We start from the raw sequence: 25331 nt of genomic DNA on the forward strand, positions 1-25331 counted from the left end.
GAGATTTATTCCCATGGTGTGTTTTGGCATCTCGGAGTGAATGACTGAGTGCAGGTTGACATTTAATGTTCCCCAAATCAAGAAACAATCAAACAGGCAAAAACTGTTTTGTGCACTATGGCTTTCCACGTCAATGAGGGAATCCCAATAACCTCCAGATTTTATTGGCATATTTTGGGAAAGCAGCTTATACAGTTCAGTGCTTGCGAAGAAAACTTTCTCAGTCGTCTTCATGCAGCGTTCCCGTTTTACACTCGATAGCATCGCACTACCTGTAATGGATGTTTGCTGGTTTTACTCTTTCCTCCCTCCCTCCATTTCCTCCTGGCCTTCAACACCATGGATCACTTTGCTGCAGAAAGACATTTTTCCACATCTAACTTAATGTCAAACCAATTTCTTTACTTCTGTCAAGGTAACTTTCTGCGCTGACATGTTGACAGCAATGTTTTCTAATATTCTTGGGTCAGGGTGTTCAGTCTCTTTACTTTTCACTTTGAGCACTGAGGTGTGAAATACTTCATCCACAATGCTGTGCTTTGCTTAAATAAAAGCTGCGCACATGATGATAAAAAAAAAAAAGGTTATCTCATCAATTTTAGAGGTGTTAATGGTCAAAGCTCTCGCAAACATGTATTTATGAACAGGTGGTATTCAAAAAGCAACAAGCACTTTATGAAAAGTATGCAGAGGCCAATGAGTTTGGTGAACTTTGTACTCTGCAGATGAGTAAATATTTGATTTCAGACTGTAAAGCCTTGATACATCCAAATGGCAGATCTTGTGCAGAAATGCACTAGAAAAAAAAAACTCAAGTGAAGCTATTCTAGTAAAAGCTTTTTTTTGGAAGGGTTTCATTAGACATTAGCATGAGTTGAACTGTCATATTTGTCACTGTGACCCCCTAATGGCCACTTGTCCAGCTGAAGCTGCGTGTCTTTGATCAAAGCTGACCGGCGTTCCCCTCTGGCTCCAAAACAGGCGGTTCACACAGAATAGCCTGTGTTTTTCCTATTCCGATTGGAGCTATTACTCCTCCACCTAATATTCATTTAGTGCCTGCTGTTAGTGTGTTTGTGTGCTTGCTGTGTTGTGTGTGTGGCCCATGCTGCCTCGGTTGATGAAGGAGATCCTTATTGCCCTCGGCACAGTGGCTCAAGGAAATCAATGTTTGATTTGCCGGGTACATGATAAAGGATTTAATGCTGAAATACACCCCCACCCTCTCATGGGCTGCTCGTGGTAAAGAAATCGCCTCGTTGAATGCATTTGTTCCTTTCGCTCTGTAAGCGGTAGTATTTGCTGCCTCTGTTCGTGCATGTATCTGTTTGTGAATGCGCTGGCAGGTAATAAGAAAGCTTTGATTGCCTGATGGGCCTTGTGTCCATTTGCTGGTGACTGCCAATACAAACGTGTCTTTGTGTGTGTGCGTGCGTGCAAATGCAGTGTCCAGAGTGGTGTATAACCACTCCTGTGCTCCCTGCTCTTGGTGAATGTATCGACCAGACTCTGGAATGGAGAAATGCCTGCCCAGCACACAAAATCAATGGCTGCTGTTTTCTCCCCTCCAATGGCCTCCTGTTATCTGCAATGAATACAAAGCACATATTGTAGCACACAAGACAGACACTCATACACCTCATCTTTATGTCTGCTTCATTTTTCAATACTGCAGCGGGGTCACATACAAACCCACAGGAGATTGGGCAAAATTACAAGTCAGTTACACGTAATTGGAAGAAATATGGCTCTCGCTGTGTGTTTTCTCGTCCTGAGCGTGTTTGCCGCTGAGTCTTCAGTCACCTAACAAGACTTGAGTGAGACCTACACCGCCGCTGCTTTCACTGGACTCCAAAGTTTATTATTTTTGCTACTATATAAACTGTGCTCTGCCAGCAAATCAAACAAAGCAGCCAAGAGTGTGAATGAAACATCATCTGTCTTCCATTGTGTTGAGTAGCATTAGCAAAGTGGCCAACAAGTGTTTATTTAGCGAGCGGGCAGTCCATTTCAGTTCAGGCACGGGGATAAGATCAAGCCTATTTTCATTGTGCAAATGTGCTTCCCTCTAATTCTGTTTCTCTCACTCACTGTCCTAAACACTTTCTTTCTCACTCCCTGTCTCCCTGTCAGGGATTATAGGTGGTGGTGCTGGTGCTGGTGAGAGGAGGAGGAGGAAGAGTAGGAGGGGAGGTAGCAGATTAGTGGCGGTTGTCCAGCGGGTCCGTCTGTCTACCGTCAGAAAATAGAATTCATTTGTGTGATCCAGATGCTTATGCTCAGCTCTCTGCGTCTCTCTTTGTGTGTGTGTGTGTGTGTGTGTGTGTGGTAGTTGCTCAGTCAGAGGAGAGGATTGGCCGTTGGGCTGTTGGGGGGGCGGGGTGTTTGGTGGTGGAGGTGCAGGCTAGCTCACATCCGCTTTGGAGCTTTTGTACTGGCATCAAAGAGAATGGCCATGACCTGATGACTAGATCCCTTGTTTAACCACACTGACAGCATACAGTATAAACAGAAATGTGCACTGACACACTGTATGTGTTGAGCACATAGGTCCTATCCACTCCAACTATGGACTTCACTGCAATGCCAAAAAAAAAAAAAAGCTAAAACACAGAAAAGGACAATTCAAAGTGGTTGGCCATTTAGGTTTCTAGAGGTAGGCAATATAGAACACATGCTAGAGAAAACACACCTGGCTGGTCATGTGTGGCCACACACTCACTATTTAACAATGGTACGGCCAATAGAAAACCAAGCTGCAACCTCTAAATCGCTAAGGGCTGCAGTTCCTTTAATGGCCACTTGAGGTTGACTTGAAAAGCAAGTCAGTCCCCACAGAGTGTTACGTTCAAATGAACTAAAAAGCATGTTTACAGTTTGAATCTCTGTTTCCTCCTTTTTAAAAACTGTATGACGGGGTAGCTTTAAAGCTTTAAAGTCAGGGGTGTGGCTGCTTTGGCATAGAGGTTTATTGACACAGGGAGCTAAAGCTGGCAGGTGTCTACTAGGCTTCACCTCCACTAATTCCACCCATTGAACCAGACATCTCCATTGTGTTTGTGATGTTGGCGCTTTTGGATGCAGGAATAATATGTCTGGCTTGCATGGTGCAGCCTAGTGTATCTTTTGTCCTGTCTTCCTCCCCTTATTCCCAACAGGTCGTGGCAGATGCCTGCCCTTCCTTCAGCTTGTTTCGGCAGGAGGTTTCTTCCTGTTAAAAGGGAGTTTTTTTTCCCACTGTCACTGAGTGCTTGCTCATAGAAGCTCGTCTGATTATTGGGGTTTCTCTGTATTGTTTTAGGGTCTCCACCTTACAGTATAAAGAGCTTTGAGGTTGCTCTTGTGATTTGAATTGAATCTAAGAAAGTGAATGAAATTCTGTAATTTTATTAGTCCATTAATAAGCAGACTTGCGTATCAGTGGGTCACACCCATGCAATTTATAAATGTAGCTCACTAACCAGGCTTATATTCAAATGAAAAAGCATTTTCGGTGTTACAAAAATGGTCATTTCCCATATCTTGTATAAAACAGTATCAAATTATCCTTATCTCTGATACTCCACCCGGCCCTAAAAGGTTTCTGAGACTGGATGTAATGTGCATTCATTGTTAGTGGACCCAGGGGAGAGAATGGACAATGATTGGGAGAGCAGGTGGGGCTGTATAAACAGTATATGGGTTACTCTAGAGGGGGTTTTCTGTTTTGGCTGGCTGCTTCATGCATCCAGAGTAGGAGCAGGGTTGATGGATGGATCCAGACCGGAGATCTCATGGAGGGCTTCAGAGCAGGATACTGGGGGAGGTCTGTGGGGTCCCCGAAGAAGTGTGGGGTTGGGGTTGCTTTCATTTTTCAAACCCCTCTCCACCTGCCGCCTCTCTTCTCTGTCTTCTATCCTCTCTTTGCCGCCCCTCTTTAGTCCCCCGCACTGTGCCTAACTATTTTTTTGTTCCACGTCCAAGTGGAGTCCTCTACTGGTTGCTGCCCTTTCACAGTCATTGCAGCATGCTCCCTCCCAAACATCAATTTGGGATGTGTTTAATGCTATTATGAGGTGGCAGCCCAGGCAGCGTGCCCTCCAACAAGGAGAGATGGACTCGTGCCGGGGTTAAACACGACTTAGTTTTCTTAATTCACTTAAACTCGGGTGCTTCTGCTCTCTGCCACCAAGCTCTTAACTTCCTGGTCGGCGCAGCCCTCTAATGCCCGCCTGACACAGCTGTAAAGCGAAGCACTGCTCGTTTTGTTGCTTTGAGGTCAGTGCGAACATTACGAGGTGCTTTGACAGGTCAGAAGTCTTGGCTGGTGTTGGTGTGCGTTTTATTCCCTAACTGTACTTTCCAGCAGCGCCTGGGTGAGCAGAGTTGGCATCTAATTTGCTGGCTTACAGGCAGCGAGTTTGAATGGGATGATCAACTAGTTACTGATGAGATTCAGTCACCAAATCCATAATCCTGTCTGTCTTATAATAACAGGAATAAGAACAGCAGACCTTTTGAGTTTGCCTTCATGTGCGGAAAAAATAAAACTTGAAGCTTACAGCAAAAAATAATATTCATTGATCTATTTTTAATTGAATCTTTCTCAGGAACATTGATTTGGACAAGAAATAAAAATTTTTAATTACTGCTGTGGTGCTACAGGAGACACAGCAAATCACATGCCAACATATATCTAACACAAAAAGCGTGCCGCCGAGTCTGTATCTGTATTTCTTTCTTTCTGGCACGACAAACTGAATGGAGCAAAAGTGTAATATCTCTGTCTCCCCTGAGCAAACACTCCATATAAACATCAACATTTCATAGCATTTCTGTGTCATGTGTGTCTTGCTTATATATTAAATGAGCAACAGGGTGTGCTCATTAAAAATGCATGCTTCACATTGGGCATAGGAGACCAATTATCCCACCTAGTTCCTTTACAATGGCTCATAATAAAAGGCCCCTGCAGTGGGCCACTCCCTGATAGCTTCACCGCCTCAACCGCTCTCACCCCTCACCTCGCCTTCCCTCTCTTCTCCTCTCTTTTCCTCCCTTCCTATCTCCCACTCCAGCTGCCTGTTGTCTTCACACCAGATCATCAGTAAACAGGCTTTTCACTGGATTTGATGGAGTGCGGTGTTTTGATCTGTCGGGATTTGGTGTGTGTGCGCTGCAGGTGGCAGCGGACAATGGTATTACAGACAGAGGCAGACATTTGAGCGCACGCAGAACACACCTGATGGCACACATGCATGCATGCACACACACACACGTGCACGGGCTCACATGTGTAAACATACACAGTAGATGAGACTGTTAAGGTGCGTGTCGTTGCCATCGTGCTTTCTGACAGGAGTGCCTTAAGAAGATCAGAGCGCCTGTGGCACGGAGGCTGTTTCCCGCCACATGCTGTACATCAAATACAAACGCATGTGGGAAGCAACTGCATCACTGGAGCACTTTAAAGCCCCCATACTGACAGCCTGTTCATCAAAAGACTGCCATTATTGTATACATATGGAATTGTATAATTTCCCTGCCTCATATTTGTTCGTGCATTTGTATGTGCGTGGCTGGCAGTGTACTCTTTGAGGATCAAACACGGCTAGTTTTACTTCACAACAGGAGAAGAAAGAAGGCAATGTGATGGAGTTTCTGCAGCTGATGCTTCGGTTTGTTTAAATGTATACATCAACACACATGGCAGGCTGTCACAACCTTCTCTGCACTTCAAACGGATGAGCTGATGGCTGATGCGTCTCCGTAAAGGAAGCTAGCCGGCCCCGCAGAGTGCCGAAAACAGCGTTAGCGCTGAAACGATTACTCTATTAATCACCTCAAAGGACAGAACATTAAGCAATAACAGTTTTGATAATCATTAAAGTAATCTGTCAAGCAACAAAAAAGAAACATTTCTAACATTCACTGGTTCTAGACGAGACTTTTCATGCTTTTAGAGGCCGTTATGAAGATGTCATCACCAAAACCAGGTACTGGGAGCCAGAGGGACGTTGCGATTTTTAATGCCTGAAGGCAACTGTGAAAATGGAGGGAGTGCCAGTCATGCTAAAAGGGGGCTTTTAATTTAAAAAAACAAAACAAAAAAAACAAACAAAAAACTGAAAATCAACAGTGAAAATAATTATTAGTTAGCCCGAACCCCTACTTCGGTGTAGCGTGCCATTTTAATTGGCGACAAAACCTGTCAAGGCCAAGAGCCCGAATTTATTTGATATGTTCCCTGAATGAGGAAACCCCTCCTTCGCTCCCCGTAGACGCTGTTAAAATCAGACTGACTTCATTAATAGTCTGATCTGGATGTAATTAAGAACGAGCAGAGGGCGGCCGGCAGGGAGACGGCAAGTGAGAAGCAGAGTTTTCGTTTTCTTTTTTTCCTTTTTTTGGATCCTTCTGTCGACTGTGTTGACAGGTCAGGTAGAGATGAGTAGGTCAGGAGATGGATTGTGATGGAGCTTGACCCGAGTTGTGTCGTGCTCTTGTCACAGCTTCATGTGAGAGGCCTGTTAGAGCTGGTAAACACTGGGAGCTGCTGGGCTATCACTTTGTTCTGAGATGTTTTGGCTCATTTGTCTGTGATTAGTCTGCTCGCCTGCCTTTGTTTTGCAAGTGTGGATTATCTGAAACACCCCCCTACCCGTCCTTCTGCACACGCACACCAGTTCTTCTGTGCTCGTGTTTACACGGCGCTGGGTGGAAAACATAAATTGGAGACAGAGCGTTCCCCGTCTGCGCGGCTTGGAATGGGGTTTGGACTCGGAAAGCTGGCTTTCCTCTCAGGAAGTGTTGTTGCTCACCACTCTCCATAAACACTGGAAAAGAGACCCAAAGAAAATGTCCCAGACTCACTATTTCCACTGTAAACACACAGACATACACACAGACATATACTGCTCGCTTTCTCGTATATATGTCTTTCCCGAGCAGAAGGCTTCACATGTCTGGAGCGTGCGAACCAGAAACCCGACCTATGCGTATAAGCTGCTTCAGATTTGTAATTTATGACCGTTATATTTCAGGCATTGCAAAGGCCAAACAGTGTTTATAAACACAAACAACAAGGAGCTAGAGAGACAAAACATTGCGTTATAGAGGTTTCAGGACTCATGCAATGTTTTTTATTTATTTATTGCAAAACAGTTGGCAATAGGGAGAATGCACTGCAAGGAAAAAAGAAAGAAATCAACAAACCAGGATTTGCTTTGTTTACGTTGCACCCCTGGGTGAAAATGCCAGCATGCTCCAACTGAATTACCTCTTAAAGGAGCGTAAATGTTACTTTTCAGCGCTAACAAGTTGTTGGATTGCAGCTCCCCTTGTGTGCTCTGTGAAGTTAATAAATCTGCACCAGTGAGAAAAGGAAAGAAAGAAAGCTCTTTCCATCAATTTTATGGCATTTATTCCCGCACTGGAGCATTATGCTTTAAAAAAAATATCATCGCTAAGCCCCCCACTCCTTAAAAAAAAAAAAAAAAACTTGAAATGTTCACAGTTTGTCATTGTCACAGCTTGGATTTGACAACAGGGAGCAGGACTCTGTAATCTGTCACTGACAAGTTAGCTCCTGTGACTTCATTGCAGTTTTTTCTTTTTTTTAAAAGAATCAGCAATATACCATAACAACCTGTAAAGCTTTTTTTAACATGTAGAGGATTAGATGATGCGCTTTTTCACAGTTCCAACCATTTGCTGCTATTATCGCTTTAACACCCATCTGGCTCCCAGCACCCTAACCTGCCTGTGCACAAGCCTGTAGCAGCAGAACAAGGGAGTGTCGTGGAGAGAGAGAGAGAGAGAGAGAGGTTAGAAACCCTCTTTTTTTTATTACATTTCCTCCGCAGTGAAAGAGGAGGCAAGATGGACACTCCATATCTCCCCGCTGCACCAGAAAACTCATCTAAATGGAAAACACATTGTCTTCATTATTTTGCGAGAGCTGAAAGAACGGGGTTGTCATGGTAACAGCCATCTGAGTGAGCGCAAGCGGGCGGCCGAGGGGCTGGTTTTAGGGCCAGAGGAATGGAGAAAGAGAGAGAGAGGAAAAAAGAGGAGGAGGAGGAGGTGGAGGGAGGGAGGGGTGGAGGAAACAAGGAGTCAGGAGAGGGGAGGAGGTTTGGTGGGAAGAGAGGAGAGATGAAGAGGGTGGAGATCAAAGGAAGACAATAGAGATGGAGGGAAGGAAAATAGGAAATTGTGGGGTTAAAGACACAGAGAGGAGGAAAGAGAGCAGCGGGTGTGATGGAGAGAAGACCGAGGAAAGGAGGGGAGGGTTTGTGAGAGGAGCCAGACAGTGCAAATGGCCAGTTAGTGGCTCTGGGAGAGCAGCTCGGAGGCCCTTATTAATTTCAAGGGGGCAGCAAGATGGTAAGATTTAAAAACTTAGGAAACCTCGCCACAGCCCCGCTGGTGCGTGCCACAGCGTGTGTCTGCGCATGGGAGCGCATGCCGATGTACAGTCGAGAGAAAAAAGGGGGCTCATATTCGAGGAGCGGGTAACCGTCGGGTTGAGATTGCAGTCTCCTACCACTTCAACTCAGCCGGCGCCCCCGCTGGTGATCGACAACCTGCTCGCCGGCGTCTTTATTAGTTGCTCCCTGAGAACAGCCCCTGGCAGCAGCAAGCCCAACACCAACGCCCTTCATCAAATATTTACCCCGTCTGAATCTACAACATACACCAAGGCCACATCAAATAAAACCAAGTGCCAAGGCGATATCTAATCCAGTCCAATCCCTCTCCTTGTCAACTTCATTCTCTTCCCTTTTCTGATGCTGGGTGGCTTTTCCTGATGTGACTGTCAGTTTAGCATCAGCTCGAGGATTAGAGAAGGAGACCTAGATGATTGTTTATTCAAGTTGCTCCTCTGTTTTACAGCCACTGGCGTAGATATGACTGAGGCCTGACACAACATCATTTTGGCAGCCGTCGGGTGATTAAGGAAATTAAAGTAAAAGCTTAAGTCTTTGTCGTGTAAATACTTCCCCCTGGGGTATTTGGATTGGCTTTAACATCCATTAGGATTTGACATACAACCTCTTCAAAGGAGCCGTATCATTATCGTTATTGTTTGTGGTTCAAAAATGGGATGGAACTGAGAAACCAAAGGACTGTCAGATAGATTTATTTATCGCAGATGAAGCCATCATCACTTTTGGTAAATGCCTCTCCGCTGTTGTCCGTGATGCATTGCGTTTTCGGAGGGGGGGGGGGATGGTGTCAGTCATGTGGCTGGGGTAGGGTATTTTTCTTCACAAACGCATCCAGATCCATTGGCGATAGAGTCCCGGGAGCTTCGCGGGGATTTCTCAGCGCATGGGGGAAATTATGTTTGTCTTTTTCTCTCATCGGTTCCCTCCAGATGTGCAGTCGTGGTCAAAGGGAGGGACGAGGGCTGCGGCTTGTGATTGACCAGCACTTAGAGAAAGAGACAAGCGCGCTCTCGGTCGACTGTTTGGCTGCTCTGGCTGGCCAGCTGTGTGGCTGCCTGTAGGTCTTAGTGATTCATGTCACACTGTAATTGGTTTACCTGCTCCCTGTGTGTCTGCGCTCTGAGAGGACCAAAACAAATTACCCAAGGATGACCTCTCGCCATCTCCCTCTCTCTCTCTGCTGCTCTTCAAGCCCCCCCCCCCCCCCCCTTCTCTCCCTGCTTGCCTCACCCTGCCTCCCGCTCCATGTAATATGTTGTGTGAGTGTTTTCCGTCTCCCCCTCTCTTCCCATCCATTTGTCGCGTCCTCCTGAGCTCTTTCTACATATACCTTGAATCTCACAAGCGAAGTCACAGCAGAATATGATTCTTTCATAGGAAAAAATGTACACACATTTAAAGCCTCTCGAGGTTTGGTGGCGTTTGCTTATGAGCGTGCCCGCTATGTCACACATCACCACATGTTACGCACACATGCATGCGTGAAGATAAGCTGATGTGATGGACTTGAGATGACAAATAAACACACGCACACCCCCGGTTGGAGTGCTTTGTAGCTCCGAAAGAGTGTTTTGTAAATGCTGCAGTGAAGCACATTAGCCTTTCAGCGCTGTTTTTTTTTTTTTTTTGCGCTCACTGTGCCAAATAATACCTGTGTGGATTGTCCCTTCAGTGAATGAAACTGGTGCTCTGTGTACACCATTAGGCTGTTTCATTTTCACAGCGAGCAGATGTTTTGTGTTGTTTGCTCCTCTCGCTCTCGCACGGCAGTGAGCAAACTCTCAAAGAACAAGATGAATGCGCTCTCCCATCTACCGGTGTAGGCAGGTCTCGCTATCTCTAAGGTTATTTAGCGGTCTCTGTAAAAATCCTCTGTCAAAGGATTTCACTCAGAGCTTGAAAAAGTGATTTGTTTGGGTTTGTTGCATCTCTGATACACACTGTTCTCGTATGGGAGGCCCTGGTGCATGTACTGGTAAACATCAAGTCTTGTTTGAGTGTCCTTGAACAAGTCCTTTATTCTGTGCCGACTCCAGGCAATGCTCGGCTATAGACACGGCAGTCGGAAAATCAATAAGGATTCTGTAGCTTTTTTAGATTAACATTAGAATATCTTAGCTGTTTATTTATTGCTGGATAGCAGCAACACATGCCAAGAACAAGTCATTATAAATTATAGTACCTGTAATCTGATGAAGGCATGTGAACTTCAGTGACCAGTAATTGCCAATTTTTCTTTTTTCTTTTCTTTCTTTCTTTCTTTTTTTTTTTTTTTAGGTATTTTCACAAAATACCTAAAGGTAAAAAAAATGCCTTTTTACCTAAAAAAGGCTTTTGATGAAGACAGGACCTTTAGTAATTAGTAATGTTAATGATTTGTGGTAACTGAATGAGAAAGGGAGTACTTGGTACTCTGTACTGTACTGTTATCACTGTGGTTTTATTTTGGAGCTGAAAATATTTGCACTTGTAAAGGTGGCAAAAACTACAGTTCCTTGAATGTCCGCAAGGGGGCTCCCGTGTTAGAATTTTTTTTTTGTACAAATGCACAATTTTGTTAACCACCGCCCTCCCATAAAGCTAGGTAATGTTTCATCTATAACACCCCCGTTTGTATAAAGACTATAAAGACTTATGTCTTCTTTGGCAATATGCTAGTAAAAGAAGCTTTAAGTACGCTCTGGTAAGTAAATTTTTAAGCCTTTTTTTTACTAGCTAAAATTATATTAATAAAAATATTATCGAGCTTTCTGTTTTTTTCCACTTATCAAAATCAGAGTTGTTGTTGGGCTGGAGCATATGCTAGTTATAGGTGGGAGGGGGTACCCCTGGAATAGGTTGCCAGTCTTAGCACAGGGCTAACACACCTAGCCAGCTAGCTAGCCAGACCTAGCATTACTCTTTTGTCAAAATAGCATCATATTGTGTTTAAAATAAATGAATAAATACAAAGGCAACGTGGGTATGGGTTAGAATGTAAAATTACATGCAGAGGTTAGTCCACATGTTTATAGTTTAACTTCCGGAGATTTAAAAAAATATTATTTATGGTTTAAAGGCTTTGCCCACAGGGATAAATAAAGGATGTTCAGCAGAAGCTGGAGCACAGTGGGGCATTTTGTTCCACTATGTGCAAAGAGGTTGGACTGCGAGCTTTTTTTTGTAAGATTGTGCATTTGGAGTGTCTGAGACAAGGGGAGTGGAGGGCAGGCTGGCACAGATATATTTTTGCTCTCCCTAATGACACCAATACCATTTCATGGCTTAGTGAGCAGATTGAATCACACTCACTCTTTGTAAGTCTCACCCTCTGCCCCTGTCTCTCTGTTTCTCCTTCCTGCACACACTTCATCACTCTCTCCTCACACAGACATATCACATGCGCATTCATATGCTACCGTACACTGATGTGTTACACTCACCCTGGTGGATGTTGTTTAATTGCATTTGGGTCAGCAGTTTGCCAGTGCTGGACATGGAATTTGTCAGTTTACCCATTCAGCAGCCACAGGGGGCGGTGTGTGAGCTAACAGCTCTGCTGGAGTCAGGCCCATAAGGTTAGCTTTACACAAGCCTGTCAGACTGCACTGTCAATCACTCTCCTCTCCTCTCTCCTCTCCTCTCACACATTCCTAAAAACATACTAAACTTCCATTATCCCACTTAATAAACTTCAGACTCGCCTCTGAAGTCCTGAAGGCTACACACACTGTCATAATGTTACACACACACACATACACACACACATATGCTCAATTGCTTCGTCTCTTTTGCATCTCTAGTGATAGAATCTCGCCTTTGGTGACAGTGGAAAATCATATGTGGCAGCCAGGACATACAATCTCCCCCAGTTGGTATTTTTAGTCCTCAGGAACTGGAACTGGAACATTGTATGGAATAAGGAGTTCATTCATTCATCATGTGATGCTCAAAGCTCTGTTCTGCTCATGGATGACCTGATTTTTGTATCTCATGGTTAGATAAATGGCCTTTCCTTATTATTCCAGTATAGACAATACAAATGTAAACCCAGCTGGACCTGGATAATAATGTTGTGCTATTATGTTAAAATATGGGATTAGGTGTAATTGAGCATTTAGCTTTATAGTTATCAGGTGGTAGAGCTCAACTTGCAACCCAGGATTTGTCCACTGTAATGCTGTCAAAGCGCAAGTATGACAAAACATACTTTTATTTGCACATGCAGCACACGGAGAGCATGTGCAAATAAATGTCTTTGGCCATTTTGTTGCATACTAACTCCCCAGGGAGCCTCGAAACTCTCCTCTCCAGGTTTCTCTTTGTTTACGGGTGATGCATAGAGAATTTATCAGAACTTTTCCCCTGAAAATAGATTTCTGATGTGGCTGAAACGTTAGAGAGCTAAGAAGCTCACAAGCTCCACAAAGCTGAATGGAACTACAAAGTCAGTGGATAATTATCTGTGAATTTCTCTCAGCGGGGAATTTCTTTCACAGACAAAACTATATTTGACCCATTGTTAATACAGAACATTTCATTAAATATTTTGTTTTCCTAGTTGGTTCTGAAAGTGGTAAAACATTAAAGATAGCAAAGCTTTGTAGAATTATCTCACTACTGGCTTTGTGTTACTTGTATTTCTAAACTTGTCCTGGTAGAGCTGAAATAATCATAAGTTTAACCACCTGTCGACACTGCTTTAGTGCTTTGTGCTGTGCAGAGATCTTGAGGTCTTTTTTTGGCTTCCAAGAAGTCATTTTTTGGTGATTTTTTTAAAGACAGTATCGAACCTCCAGGCTTTCTGAAGGTCTTCCAAAGGTTTTCTTTGGTCATTTGCTGGTCCTTGTACCTGACCATTTTTAGAGTCATGTTTTCTGTCACTTAACACTGACCAATGAATCATTCAAGCATAAGAACAGCACCCAACTCAAGGGGTGAACCAGTGTTGTGGCTACATATAAGACACAGCTTATGAGAAAAAATTAAATTGTTTCTTTAGGCATTTTGTTACAAAAAAACACCAAATACACTATTTTTGGTGATTCTCAAAACTTGGCATATCTCTGCATTTAACAAAATTGAGGAAACTGGACAAATAGAGGAGAAAAGAAGAAGTGGCAGGTCTAAAAAAAAAAAGTACCTTAAAGTCATGTTGTTAAGTAAAAGAAATCCAGCAAAGACTTGACACAGGACCTGAGATCATCTGGTCCTTGAGTTGATTAATCTACTGTTCACAGAAGCCTCATTAGAAATGGTCTCAGTGGAAGGATGGCTGTCATTCATAAGCAGGAAGCAGAGAGAAAAGTCTCATGGAGTGAAATCGTACCTAAAAGAGTTCAGGTTGTGTTGAAGAATAAAGGTGATCATAACAAATATTGACTTTCAAGCCTGTTAGAAGTGTACAAATTCAATCTCCGTGTATGTTTGCCAGTGTTTCAATAAACTGCTGTGCCTATTTCCTATTTTCCAATCAATATATAAATGGCTTGAGACCTTTGCACAGTACTGCAACTCATGAAAAGTTATTTTTCACCTTATAAACAGAAAAATAAATCTAATCTAAAAATAAATTTAAAAGGTAACTAATTGTAGCAGCTGTCATTACCATGACTGTGTTCATTAAAATTAACTTAAAAGATTATAGGATTCAGTTCTCCGTTCACTTAGCACATGGTGCTCCTTTTTTGAACTTACATATAGAGTGGTGAAATAATTGTCTGTTCCCGGGGGTATCTGGTGGTGCATACCTGTAATATTCCACAACAGAAGCTCCATATTTATAGACGGCAGCAGAGCCGCTCGCATATCCCCACATCACAGCTGTTTGCATTGCAGTGTTGGGTGTCACATAGCTGCCCAGTGCTCCTGTGGTTGTCACATTAAAACAGAAGATAAACAAACAGCAACATTTAGAGTTTATTTTTTCCACCCCTGGGACAAGTCGTTTCACATTTTTATAGAGGCTGGTGGTTGTGATGGTGTAGAGGGTTTGAGTTTTATAAAGCCCAGAGGGAGCGATATGACTAATAGTTGGCTTTGCTGAGAGGGAAAAGGAGAAGGGTAGAGATTAGCGGAGGAGAGGATTAGCAGGGAGTCAACAAAATAGACAGAAACAAGGCAGAAAAACAAAGATATGAAGATGCAAGGAGGTTTGTAAAGAAAAAAATGAAGAAAGCTGACGACAAAATGGAGTGGACTGGAGAATATAAAGAAAATAGCTGCTGTATGGCATTGTGAGTTTGCCACTAAAGATAATAACGTGTATGTGTGAGAGAGAGAGAAATGGCTGGTGGCTTTTTTACAGACATACTGAGAGCAGAGATTGTGGGAGGGAGAGGTAAAGAGAGGCCATCACAGCTGAGTGGTGTTGATTGGCCTGTTTGAAAACACATGAACTGCACACAGGGAGAGAAAGAGAGGGAGAGAAGCTCGGTGCACTGGGATAAAGTGTCGCTCTGTGCCGTGCCACGCTGCAGCCCAAACCACATTAGAGCAAATGAATCCATTCCACCTCCTGTTATGGCAGCTCCCACACGGGGCCCCGGGAAGGAGGAGGGAGGGAGTGAGGGAGGAAAGAAGAGTGGCAGGAGGGTTGAGATATGAGGGATGGGGAGAAGAAAATGATAGAATGGAAAATGGAAGGTGGTGTAAGGGACTCGCATGCTGGGTGGCTCTAATGATGTCTTGGGGGGCTGTAGGAGAGGAGAGCGAAAAGAAAATCTGTGGCCATATGACTGAAGATGAAGAGGAGGAGTGAAGATCCCCCGCTGAGTCCAGAGAACTGAGTTCTCCTTTTCAAAATGAAGTTGATCACTGGTCAGACTTCATCAGATTGCTCTTTTTTTGTCATTGTTCAGAACTCCCCTCTGCACTTCACCTACAGCATAGATTCAGCATTAAAGCAGTATATAATTTTCCACGTGGTTATGTAAAAGCCCTTCATTATTTTGAAATAGACCCGTCCCGAGGCACCGTGAAACCTTTTCCGACTTCAACTTTAAAAACCGTTAAAGAAATTTCAAGGAAGCGGCGACAGCATGTTGCACTTACAGCTTGCGTAGCTGCAGAAGTTTGGGCCCTCAATAAGGCAGATAATTTTACATCACTATTATTTATCAACAGGCTATAATTAAGAACTAATAAAATAAATTATAAGGTCCTGCTATACTCCCACAAAGAGTTTATTTTGCACATGAATCTTTTCATTCGTCATCTCATTTACATCCTTTTGTCTAAAGTACAAAAGCGAATTGTAAGGACCCAACTGCCGACCTGCAGTGACTGACAGAAACAATGCAGCCTTTGTAAAGATGATGAGCAAGTCATCAGAAAGTCATATGGGATTATGAGTAATGCTCTGTGACCACAGAGTTAAAGCTAATTTTGGACCTATTATTATGTATTACTGGCACGCTATGAACCTATAACATATTTAAATGTGCTTTTAACACGTTTAGTTGTTTTTTAAGTGTGTGTGAACAGATTATTTAAGTGAGTGTCAGATTGGCCCTCGAGGGAGCAAAGGGGCCCGTTCTTTCATCAGTGCACAGCACACAGCTTCTACAGTTTTAGTTTGTAACGTCAGCTGATGTCTGCGCAGGTAATTTTGCATTCATTAGCATCTCACTGCTTGCGCATTGATTTTGGAGAATACTGTGATTGACCTATCAAGGCGCTGATTGCAACCATATCATCCAACCCTGCTCCTAATGTACTCCCACGCAATGCACAGCACTGCGACGTGTCACAAGCTCCTGCACAGCTGCCTCCGTGTAACGACCGATCACATTCACAAAGCTCGCTGCACTTGACAAAGGTGGTAGTCATTTGTCTGAAATGAGAAATCACTCGCGCTATGAGCGATCGTATGCTGTGTCTGTGCACGTGCGTGCTGCTGCTGTTGATAATGAAGAGATCGTTTCAACACTCTCTTTTTTTGTTTCTCTCCGTCTCTTCTCTCTACCGAGCCTAGCCCTTCTTGCCCTCTTCCTGCCATTCTTCAGGGCCTTTCATATCACTGTGCTTTTGTTTAGGATTGCTTATTTCTTGCCCCGTTTCTCCCAGCTCGTTTTCGCTCAGAAACAGAAAGAGAAGGAGGGAAACAACAAAAAAAAGAACACAAGCTTCCTTGGATGTTAGCACTGCTTATATTTTGCTCTTACTCTGCACTGATTCATAGCAGCATCCTCCCACTGCTTTTTTGTAGAGAGGTCGTAATATGCACATCATAATTGGATGTGTAATGCTTTCCTTTGCACCTCGGGTAAGCAGTGCTGACTGTTGCTGATTAAGATGTTGGGAAGACAATAAAGATTAAGCAGGTCTGTCTGTGGCTTGTGCATGCTCAAACAATGATGGAAGTTGCCCAAAAACAGAAAAATATAACTCTGGAAAGGAGGGGGGAAAAAGTCAACTGCTACACTAAGACACACACATAAGGTTTTTTTTTCCAGCCTAATCAGTGAATCTGTGGAAAACTGAGAGCAGAGATTTCAACATTTTGCGGTAAAACATTTAGCTTCCCCTCCCAGTGATCAGATAACAGATTAGCGTGTTTCGTTTTGAAAGTACAGGAGGAGGAGTGAGGATGTGGGGCAACTGGGAGATGTTCTGCTCCGTCTACAATGGAGCATCATCTGTTACGCAACACATTACACGGGCGTGTGCTGCTGGGTGGTCTGACAGCCCGGACGGTCGGTCAGTCAGGTGAATTGGCTTCTAGTCTCAGTTACAATGCCGCTGACTGAGCGCAGCCTGGCCAACCAGTCACATTTCCACCTCATTTTCCTTTCAGAACCTCAGGGCCCATCTTTTCATCGACTAACAAAAGAGCTGTATGTTGATGGGGAAGGGAGGGGTGTGTGTGTGTGTGTGTTGGACCTTGTGAAAGTGCAACAGAGGGAAGGAGGGAAAGATGGTTAAAATATGTAGCTATCTCCACCCCAAAGCCCCCGGCCCTCCTCTTTTCTTTCTAGTCTTGATGTGTTGGGACAGCAGGAAGGGGAGCTGGAGGAGAAACAGTTAATCAATAGCCACAAGGTCAGATGGCCAGCGCTGGGCTGAAGCGTGCCCTGTTAGCGGTCTGTGGAGCTGCCTGCTTGCTGAAGGGGGATTTGTAGCACTTGTCAGGGCTTAAAGGAGGCCTCTCTGGACCACTTGCTCCAGGTGTAGTGTATAAAAAGAGACATGCTGGTTAGCAGCAGGAGAGGGAGACATCTGCTGGACGCTGGGAGGCACAGCAGCATGGCAGAATTAGGCCACACAAAGTTAGGGGTCAAGTTTTGCACAGTCAGAGTGACTTTGTGGCTCGCACTCTACGGATTTAGCAGTTTCTTCAGGACAGTCAGCACCCACACCGTGCAGCGCGATGAGACATTTCCCTGCCAGGCATTTCACAACATTTGCTCCAGAATTCCTTGTTACTCATGCAAGCAGTGTATTGGTGATGTTCAAGACTTTGTAAGTGCACTCTGTGTAACTCTAATCTGGTAATGCTTAAGCTCGGAGGATTAGTAATACAGTCTTATTCTTAAAGTGTTGCTTTGAAGTTTTACCTTTACGTTTAATCAAAGTGAAGAATTCAAGCTTTTGTGTTTACATGCTCTTAAGTGCGAGAGTGTGTGCGCGTGTGTAAAAGAGAGTGTGTGTGCATATTGCTGTGCTCTTTCTAAGATAGGTGCACAAGACTGAGCGCTACAGATGAAAACTCTCAGGCTGAGCACTGTGTTTCGATCGTGTTTGTTCTTTCGCTCTGTTTCTCGCAGCAGGGGATCTTGGGGGACCCTTTATCAGTGCTGAGCAGCTTTCCACCCCCACCTGTGGTTTCTCTGTTGGCCTTTTGTGTGGAGGAATGTGAGGCGGGCCAATACTGATAGAGATAAACACAGAGGGATGGTGAGGGACGGGGGCTTCGCTGGCAAATCAGCACGATACCCATTAATCCAAATCTCAGCATATTTCTCTGAGATGCTCAGAAAAGTGAACGCACGGTGGCAATTGTTCATGTTGTTGCAAAGAAAGAGAAAAAGAAGAACCATATCTTCTGTTTGATTTGTTTGTCCACGGCACAATGATAACTTCAGCTCTGAGGGTTGCTAACAGCTGTCTTTTCTCTTTTGCAGTGTGAGACTTTTCTCACATAGTTAGCAAAAAAGCTGCAAAAGTTTCCTTTCAGTTTCATCGTGTTTCCGTTTGTCATTAATGCTGCTGCTGCAGGACATCTCAGTTTCGTGCATTTGCCAAAAATATGCACTCGAGGCTGATCAAACCCTTCAGTGAGTCAGCGCGTAAACAAGCTGGCTTCTCAGCTTGAAACATTTCTTGAGCTACTGTTTGAAATTTACAGCCTGCAAACTCTGCACGCACTGGGGGACCTGACAGAAACCTGTTGTAACAGTTGTACTTCTCCCCATCCTCTTCTTTTACAGAGTAAAAGAGCTCTTTAATGGAGTCCCGATAGAGACGTCAAGATGAACACGTTACCATCAATGGACCGGCACATCCAGCAGACCAATGACAGGCTGCAGTGCATCAAACAGGTGTGTATGCAGAGCAGTGTGTAGAAGCCCTCTCTCCTCCTCCTTGTTTTACTCCTTTGCAGACACAGTTTTTAGAGGCAAAGACAGAAGAATGTACATTTCCTCATCCTTCCTGCATTACTTTCTCCCCTCAGCACCTTATTTGGGCATCAGTTTTTCTGGCCATTAGCTCCAGTCACACAGATCAAGTTGCACAGGGTCATAGAGCGAGAGAGAGAGGGGGAGGCAAATCTGGCAGCTAACACAGGAACAGACTTCAAAGCGACTAGCAACATAACAGCCCCCCTCCCTTCTTCTCCTGGTCCTGTGTTCCCTTACTTCACGTTCCTGACTCTTGACGTTTGCCTACCCTTGTTGTGGTTTTGCTTAAATACTTCTTTGACTGTCAGCTTTCAGGAGACTCCTCATAGACACACATATATACAGACAGACATAACCCAGGGCTACCGCCTCTGCCTGTGATTAATCGTCTACAAGAGCTCATAGACTGGTTGGCTAGCTGGCTGGCTGTGGGCATATTCATTTATGCTACGTGGGTGTGATGCTTTATATCTGAAAACATCCATATGACACCATGCCTTAGAGTGACTCAGTGAATGATGGAGCTTCTTAGCTTGTGATTTTTTGCAATTTCTCTTTACCCATTGTTGAACCTCCCACCTCCACCCCCTTATTCCCGCGTTCCCTCCTAAACTCCTGCGCACCTTTCATAATAACCTCCATCTGAACAGGCTGAGATCGCCTCGGCTCTTTTGCACGACACCAAATCTTGGAAAGGCTCTGTTTTTTGAAACGTCAGCTCATTTCAAGTGAATACAATTTGAAGTAACTGACACTGTTCACGTCTAAAATCCCCCTCGCTTACTTTCCTTGGCGTCACCGATAAGCCTGTAATAGGCGGATTTAACACGTCTGGCTTAATAAACGCACTAATTGTAGTTTGTTTTATGTACTCCTCAGCTTTTGCTGTAATGGAGCTTGTAGTAAACCTGACTTCAAAGGCTCTGAGCTAGTCATTGAGCGCTGAGCTTGTGGTAGCTCTGCTAGCAGGGTGTTGTTTTGGTTTGGGGAAAGCCGCTGGCACAGAGCAAGCTGTTATGCCCTTTTCTGTGTCGTGTTTTTTTCATGCAGCCAGGTAAGCACTGAACAGCCTGAACCACTGCTGGCCTAAAAAGAGGAGTACGCCGGTCCGTCATCTCGCTGAGGACAGTCTGTCAGACGTCTGTCTCTTGGTGTGCTAAAGCCCCATCACTGCTGCAGCTGCTCTTCTCTCTCCCTCGCTTCCCAGTTCTTGTCCTCATCCAACCCTAAACAACAACAAGAACAGCTCAGGCCCCATCCTCCTCCTGAAACTCAGCTGAGCTGTTTCACTCCGCTGTCCTCCCCCTCACACCAGAGTCGAGGTTGTCAGGCAGAGTTGGTGGCGAGCGCTGCGGCAGGAGGAGCTGTGAGTTCAGATCTAGACAGACAGCCCCTGCTGTGCTAGTTCTGATTCCTCTCGCGCTGGAGGTTGATACGCCTCCCATCAAGCAGCAATAATGCCAGATTATATCACTCATCTAGAGCAGGCTCTTCTCCTCCCTCTCACTGAACCTCGACGAGAGCATCTCTCACTTTCTCTCACTCTTTCTGCTTTTCTTCGTCATCAGTCAGACTCCTGTGAGAGTCTACAAGTAACTCTATAATGCTTAATCTTCACATCACAAAAGATGAGTCACTCAAGGCCTCTCTTGAAGCCCATGATATCGTTGGACGCTCTCAGAGATTTTCTCAGTGGGCGGGCACCGGCTTGACACGTCGCATTTGCAACGAGGAGTCCCTTTTGTCACACATTGCCAGAAAGCTGCCCTTTCAGAAATGCTCACCTCTGCTGCCCCCTAAAGACAATAGTTCTACCTTCTTTCCAAGAGCACACAAAACATAACGCTTCAGCTCTAGATGAGAATAATAAATGCTTTCAAGTGGGCTCAATCTCGCCGAGTGAACGAGCTGCAGCTCTGCGCCATTTCAGAGCTATTAACCTCCTGAGCCGTGAAGAAAGGGAGCCCAATTTTAAAACCGCTTATTGTGTCCTGCCAGCCTCAGTAGCCTTCAGACACTGGGAAGAAAAGACTCAACTGTTTCAGGCCTCAGTGAACAAGCGAGAGAGACAGACAGAGACTCAAAGAGATTAGACAACACACCAACGGCTCGTATTGAGTCTGCACACATAGCTGCCAGGACCAAGGTTGTTTTCTTTGTGCACAGCCAAGTCAGCCAGTGGAGTAATGGTGCCTGGGCTCTGTTACACTGAGAACAGGCAGGGAATGAGGGGAAGTGAGAGAAGGAGAATTGGAGGGAAAGATTTGGTTGCTGTGTGGGTCATGGGGGTGAGGGATGGGTGTTGCCAAGAGAGATTAACAAGAAACACTGGCATCATTGTTGATATGGGTGTGATCTTCTTCCCACATTGCGGCTGAGCCCTGAGTGGGCGTATATTGGAAAGAGTCAAGGTCCTCACAGGGTTGCGGAGAAACACAAGACATTAAATCAAGGCAGTTTAAGGGGGGAGAACAAGGCTGCAAAACTACTTGGGTTCAGTGTTTTTCCAATTTGTACTTAATGCGAAAAAAATAACACTCATTATTTCCCATTGTCTCTAATAGCAGTCTCCTTTCTGTCTGTTTGCACAGCACTTACAGAACCCAGCCAACTTCCACTCAGCGGCCACAGAGCTGCTCGACTGGTGTGGAGATCCCCGGGCCTTCCAGCGACCTTTCGAGCAAAGTCTCATGGGATGTCTGACGGTACGCAAACACTAATTATGGTTTTTGTTGAGTTTTTCAGGTACTTTTTTGAACACAAGGAAAACAGTAATTAGATTTGGATAAGGATGTGTCCACCTCTGAGGCTTTTAGCCGACGTTTAGGATCGTATATACACAAGTTTCATGTAATATTCGTGTAGATATTTCAGATTGTTTTACAAAGCTGTTAATAGCACGTTGTAATTTGGATCCAGAGGTGATCTAGCTGCTTAGGCTCTTGACAGAAGTTGTCGTCAGCTGCTGCTACATTGTGCTGTGCACACACAAAACCACACACATACACAGAAGAGGTATGAAGAGGTTTGTAACTACCCAGTCACCTCTGGCTATCGCCTTTCAGTTCGCTAGCTGCTGCTCATCGATCTGGGCACAGGGCCAGAGAGCCGGCTCTCACCAGGTGTGTACAAACCTCTCACACACGTACTTACATGCGCAGCCATGTGTGCGAGCCCTTAGAGCAAAGACCTGCGTGTTTCACGTGTTTATTGCAAAGATAAGCCTTTGCAGCACTGAAAGAACGCTGTTCCCAGCCCAAGCGTTCACGTGAGCAAACAGACAAATGCTCATTAATGTGTAAATCACAATAAAAGCCTCTTAAAGGCCGATAAGGAGCTATACAATCGAGCCCCCCACTGAGATCCCTCTCAGCATGGTGCGGTTTCCATCAGCTAAATTGTTTCGTCAGACTTAGAGCAAACTGCTGCTTATCTGGAGAATTAGAACACGCAACAAGTCTGTGCATTCTTTCAGGATTTTGTCTTTATGCCGGTTGTGTATCAGAGATCCAAAGAGAAATTTAAACATGACTGTTAATTGAACGCATGCTCCATGTGGAGGACATCGCCTGTTCCCCGGGGGCTTTAGAATCAGGAAGAGATGACACAAATAACAAGTATTCCACTGTTAGAATCACTTTACATGACAGGTGTAGTGTTTTTTTTGTGTTTTGTTTGTTTCTTTATATTTATGCAAAATGTGTGGGCGGTAATGTAGTGGATGCAGACATATGTATTATTTTTGTATATGATTCCACAGTTTTCTAAATTCTCCCACGTAGTTCACAAGGAGCCGTCTTTCACGAATGACTTCAACAGCAGTTAAAAATAAACTACAAAACTGATTCCTTTTCTCTTTGGCAAATAGATAAACAAGAAAGTGAGTGGCCTACTAACCCTTTCAGCACCTCTCTCAGCGCTGTTTTCATATTGACAGAAATATGTGCTTGGATGCACATCCTCAGAGGGAGATTAAGCTGAAAAAGGCTTATGAGGTGAAACACTGTTAAATCCATGTTGAATCTATGCTAGCCTCTGTAACTGGCTGCCTGCCTTGTATAAACTGTAGGGCAGACTCACTCACGCAGGAAATTAAGCCATTGACAACAACACGATTTGACCGTTTGTCAGAATAGTTTGCTTAATCCTGATGTGTCCTGAGCAGCTTCAGATGGATATAATGCAAGTTGCACTGGAAGTGTAGAATTACATATTTTATTCTCCTGAATGGAACAATCAAATAAACCCTATTATTGACATCATTTCACCAGTTTTCTCTCTTTTTTCACCTCCCAAGCTTTTTACAGTATTGTGCACAAGTGTCGAGCCACCTCTCTTTTTTTGTGTTTTGCTTCCAAGGAGCCAGACTTGCTTCTAATTGTTTAAAGTGTTTTTGAGAAACTTATTTTCTTTCTTTCTTTGGACATTGGCTGCTTTTTGACTCATTTTAAGTCTACTCATTATAAATGATTATTTTAAGAGGAAGGTTTTTAGTGTGCTTACCCCTGTAACACTGGCCTATGAATCATTCAAGCATAAAAAAGGAACCTAACTCACAGGATGAATCAGTGTTGTGTCTACATATAACAGGCGACTTAGCAAAGAACCAGTTTTAAGTTGTAGCTTTTGGCACCTTGTTACTAGCATCCTGTTGCAAAAACACATCATTTGTTCCCTTTTTTTGTTTAATCTATAAAAAAAAAAGCCAACGTTAACACAGCTTAGCAGGCATAAAGTATTTTTGCACCAATAAGATGATTCCCAAAAGACTGTTAGCTTAAAACCTGCCACCTAATAGATGTATTTGCTCCTTCAGTTCATCCATCTACTGTTCACTGAAGCCTCATTATAAATGGTCTCAGTGGAAGGGCGACTGTCAAGAAGCCATTCTTCAGGCTGAGATATGCCACTTTACATAAGACTGTTCTGAAATCAGTCTGATAGAGCGACAAACTCAAATTTGAAATTTTATATCAATAATATATGGAGGAAACTGGGAGAGAGGTGCAGCAGTGAGCGTATACAGGCATCTGTTAAACACGGTGGAGGCTCTGTCATGGCTTTGCGCTGCATTTCACCCAGTGGTGTTTGGGTTCTTGTTAAAATGATGGAAAAGTCTGATTTTGATTTACCATGCATTACCATCTGGAGATCCTCTGATTGCAGCAAAGATCCTCATCTTTCAGCATGGCAATAATCCTAAACACACTGGCAGAGCAGTAAAAGCATAACTGGATAGAAACGTGCAAACTATTCCAATTTTGTGTTTTAATAGTAGATGGATTAGAAAAACTTAGACATATTTACCCGCTAACTGAAGCTTGAATCGACAGAAAAATACCCCAATACCTATTATTTCAGGTGCTTTCAGAGCAGACAGTTCTGGAGACTATCCAGAGGTTAGTCTGGACATCCCCTGGAACTGCATACCTTCCTGTTTTCATTTGAGCCACTCATAGAACATCTGGGGCAATGTAATATCCGGCCAGCAGCTGGTAATGCACCATCACCTTGTGATCTTTTTATTTATTGATTGATTTTTTTAGTTGGGTGGTGGATGCCTGGTAGCGAGTACAGGGGAACTCCTAGTGAATGTGTGTTTATATTGGGCTCTGCGCAGTCAGAATTACATAGTATTTCCTCTGTTGCATATAGATTCAACAAAGCCTGCACTTTTCAGTATGATCTCATAAAAAAGAAAAAGTTACTAGCACTATGAAAAAGTCCCACATTCTCCTCATCTGGTTGGACATCTGACTCACGCTCCGGCTGGCTGGGTGTCGTGCTCTGGCCAGGTCACTTCCTGGTCAGTGCAGACTTGTTTCAGGTGACCCTTCATAAGCTCTGCTCCTTCTGCAGAGTGACTGTGGTTTGGCACTCTCGCCTCTCTTGGAGGAGGATACAGTCATCAAACTCGTCCCAACTGTGGATCATTGGAGCGAGCCAGACTGCAGACTCCACATTAATCTTACTATCTGTCTTTTCGTGTGTGTATTTGTGTGTGAGCGTTCACTCTTTCTGAAGAGAAATGAAGTTTATTTACAAAAGTGGCTCAAAATATGAGCACAGTTAATAAATTCAGCAGTCGAGAATATTTAGAAATTCAACTTGGGGACTTTTGATAGATAGACAGCAGCTATACTCACAATCCGCTGCTCTTTCTCCAGGTGGTGAGTCGCGTTGCTGCTCAGCAGGGGTTTGACTTGGACCTGGGCTACAGGCTGCTGGCTGTATGTGCTGCCAACAGGGACAAATTCACTCCTAAATCTGCAGGTAAGACCCATCACTTAAAAACAAC

At 44.1% G+C, this 25331-nt stretch overlaps 1 protein-coding gene across 8 annotated transcripts in view; it reads left to right on the top strand.

The window, feature by feature from the left end:
* zmiz1a (zinc finger, MIZ-type containing 1a) overlaps window positions 1-25331 on the top strand; it is a 107212-nt gene that overhangs the window by 54450 nt on the left and 27431 nt on the right. For 7 of the 8 annotated variants that reach the window (XM_040001020.1, XM_040001015.1, XM_040001016.1 and 4 more), the window contains 3 exons: window positions 18842-18952; window positions 21625-21738; window positions 25201-25306. In XM_040001020.1, the coding sequence (XP_039856954.1) occupies window positions 18884-18952; window positions 21625-21738; window positions 25201-25306 (289 nt within the window). In that variant the 5' untranslated portion in view covers window positions 18842-18883. Of the gene's footprint in view, window positions 1-8150; window positions 11116-18841; window positions 18953-21624; window positions 21739-25200; window positions 25307-25331 lie in introns of those variants that run through there. The other variant, XM_040001019.1, reaches the window with a different exon arrangement.

This window comes from Simochromis diagramma, unplaced genomic scaffold, assembly GCF_900408965.1.
Source record: "Simochromis diagramma unplaced genomic scaffold, fSimDia1.1 OVJJ01000421.1, whole genome shotgun sequence".
Taxonomy (NCBI): Eukaryota; Metazoa; Chordata; class Actinopteri; order Cichliformes; family Cichlidae; genus Simochromis; species Simochromis diagramma.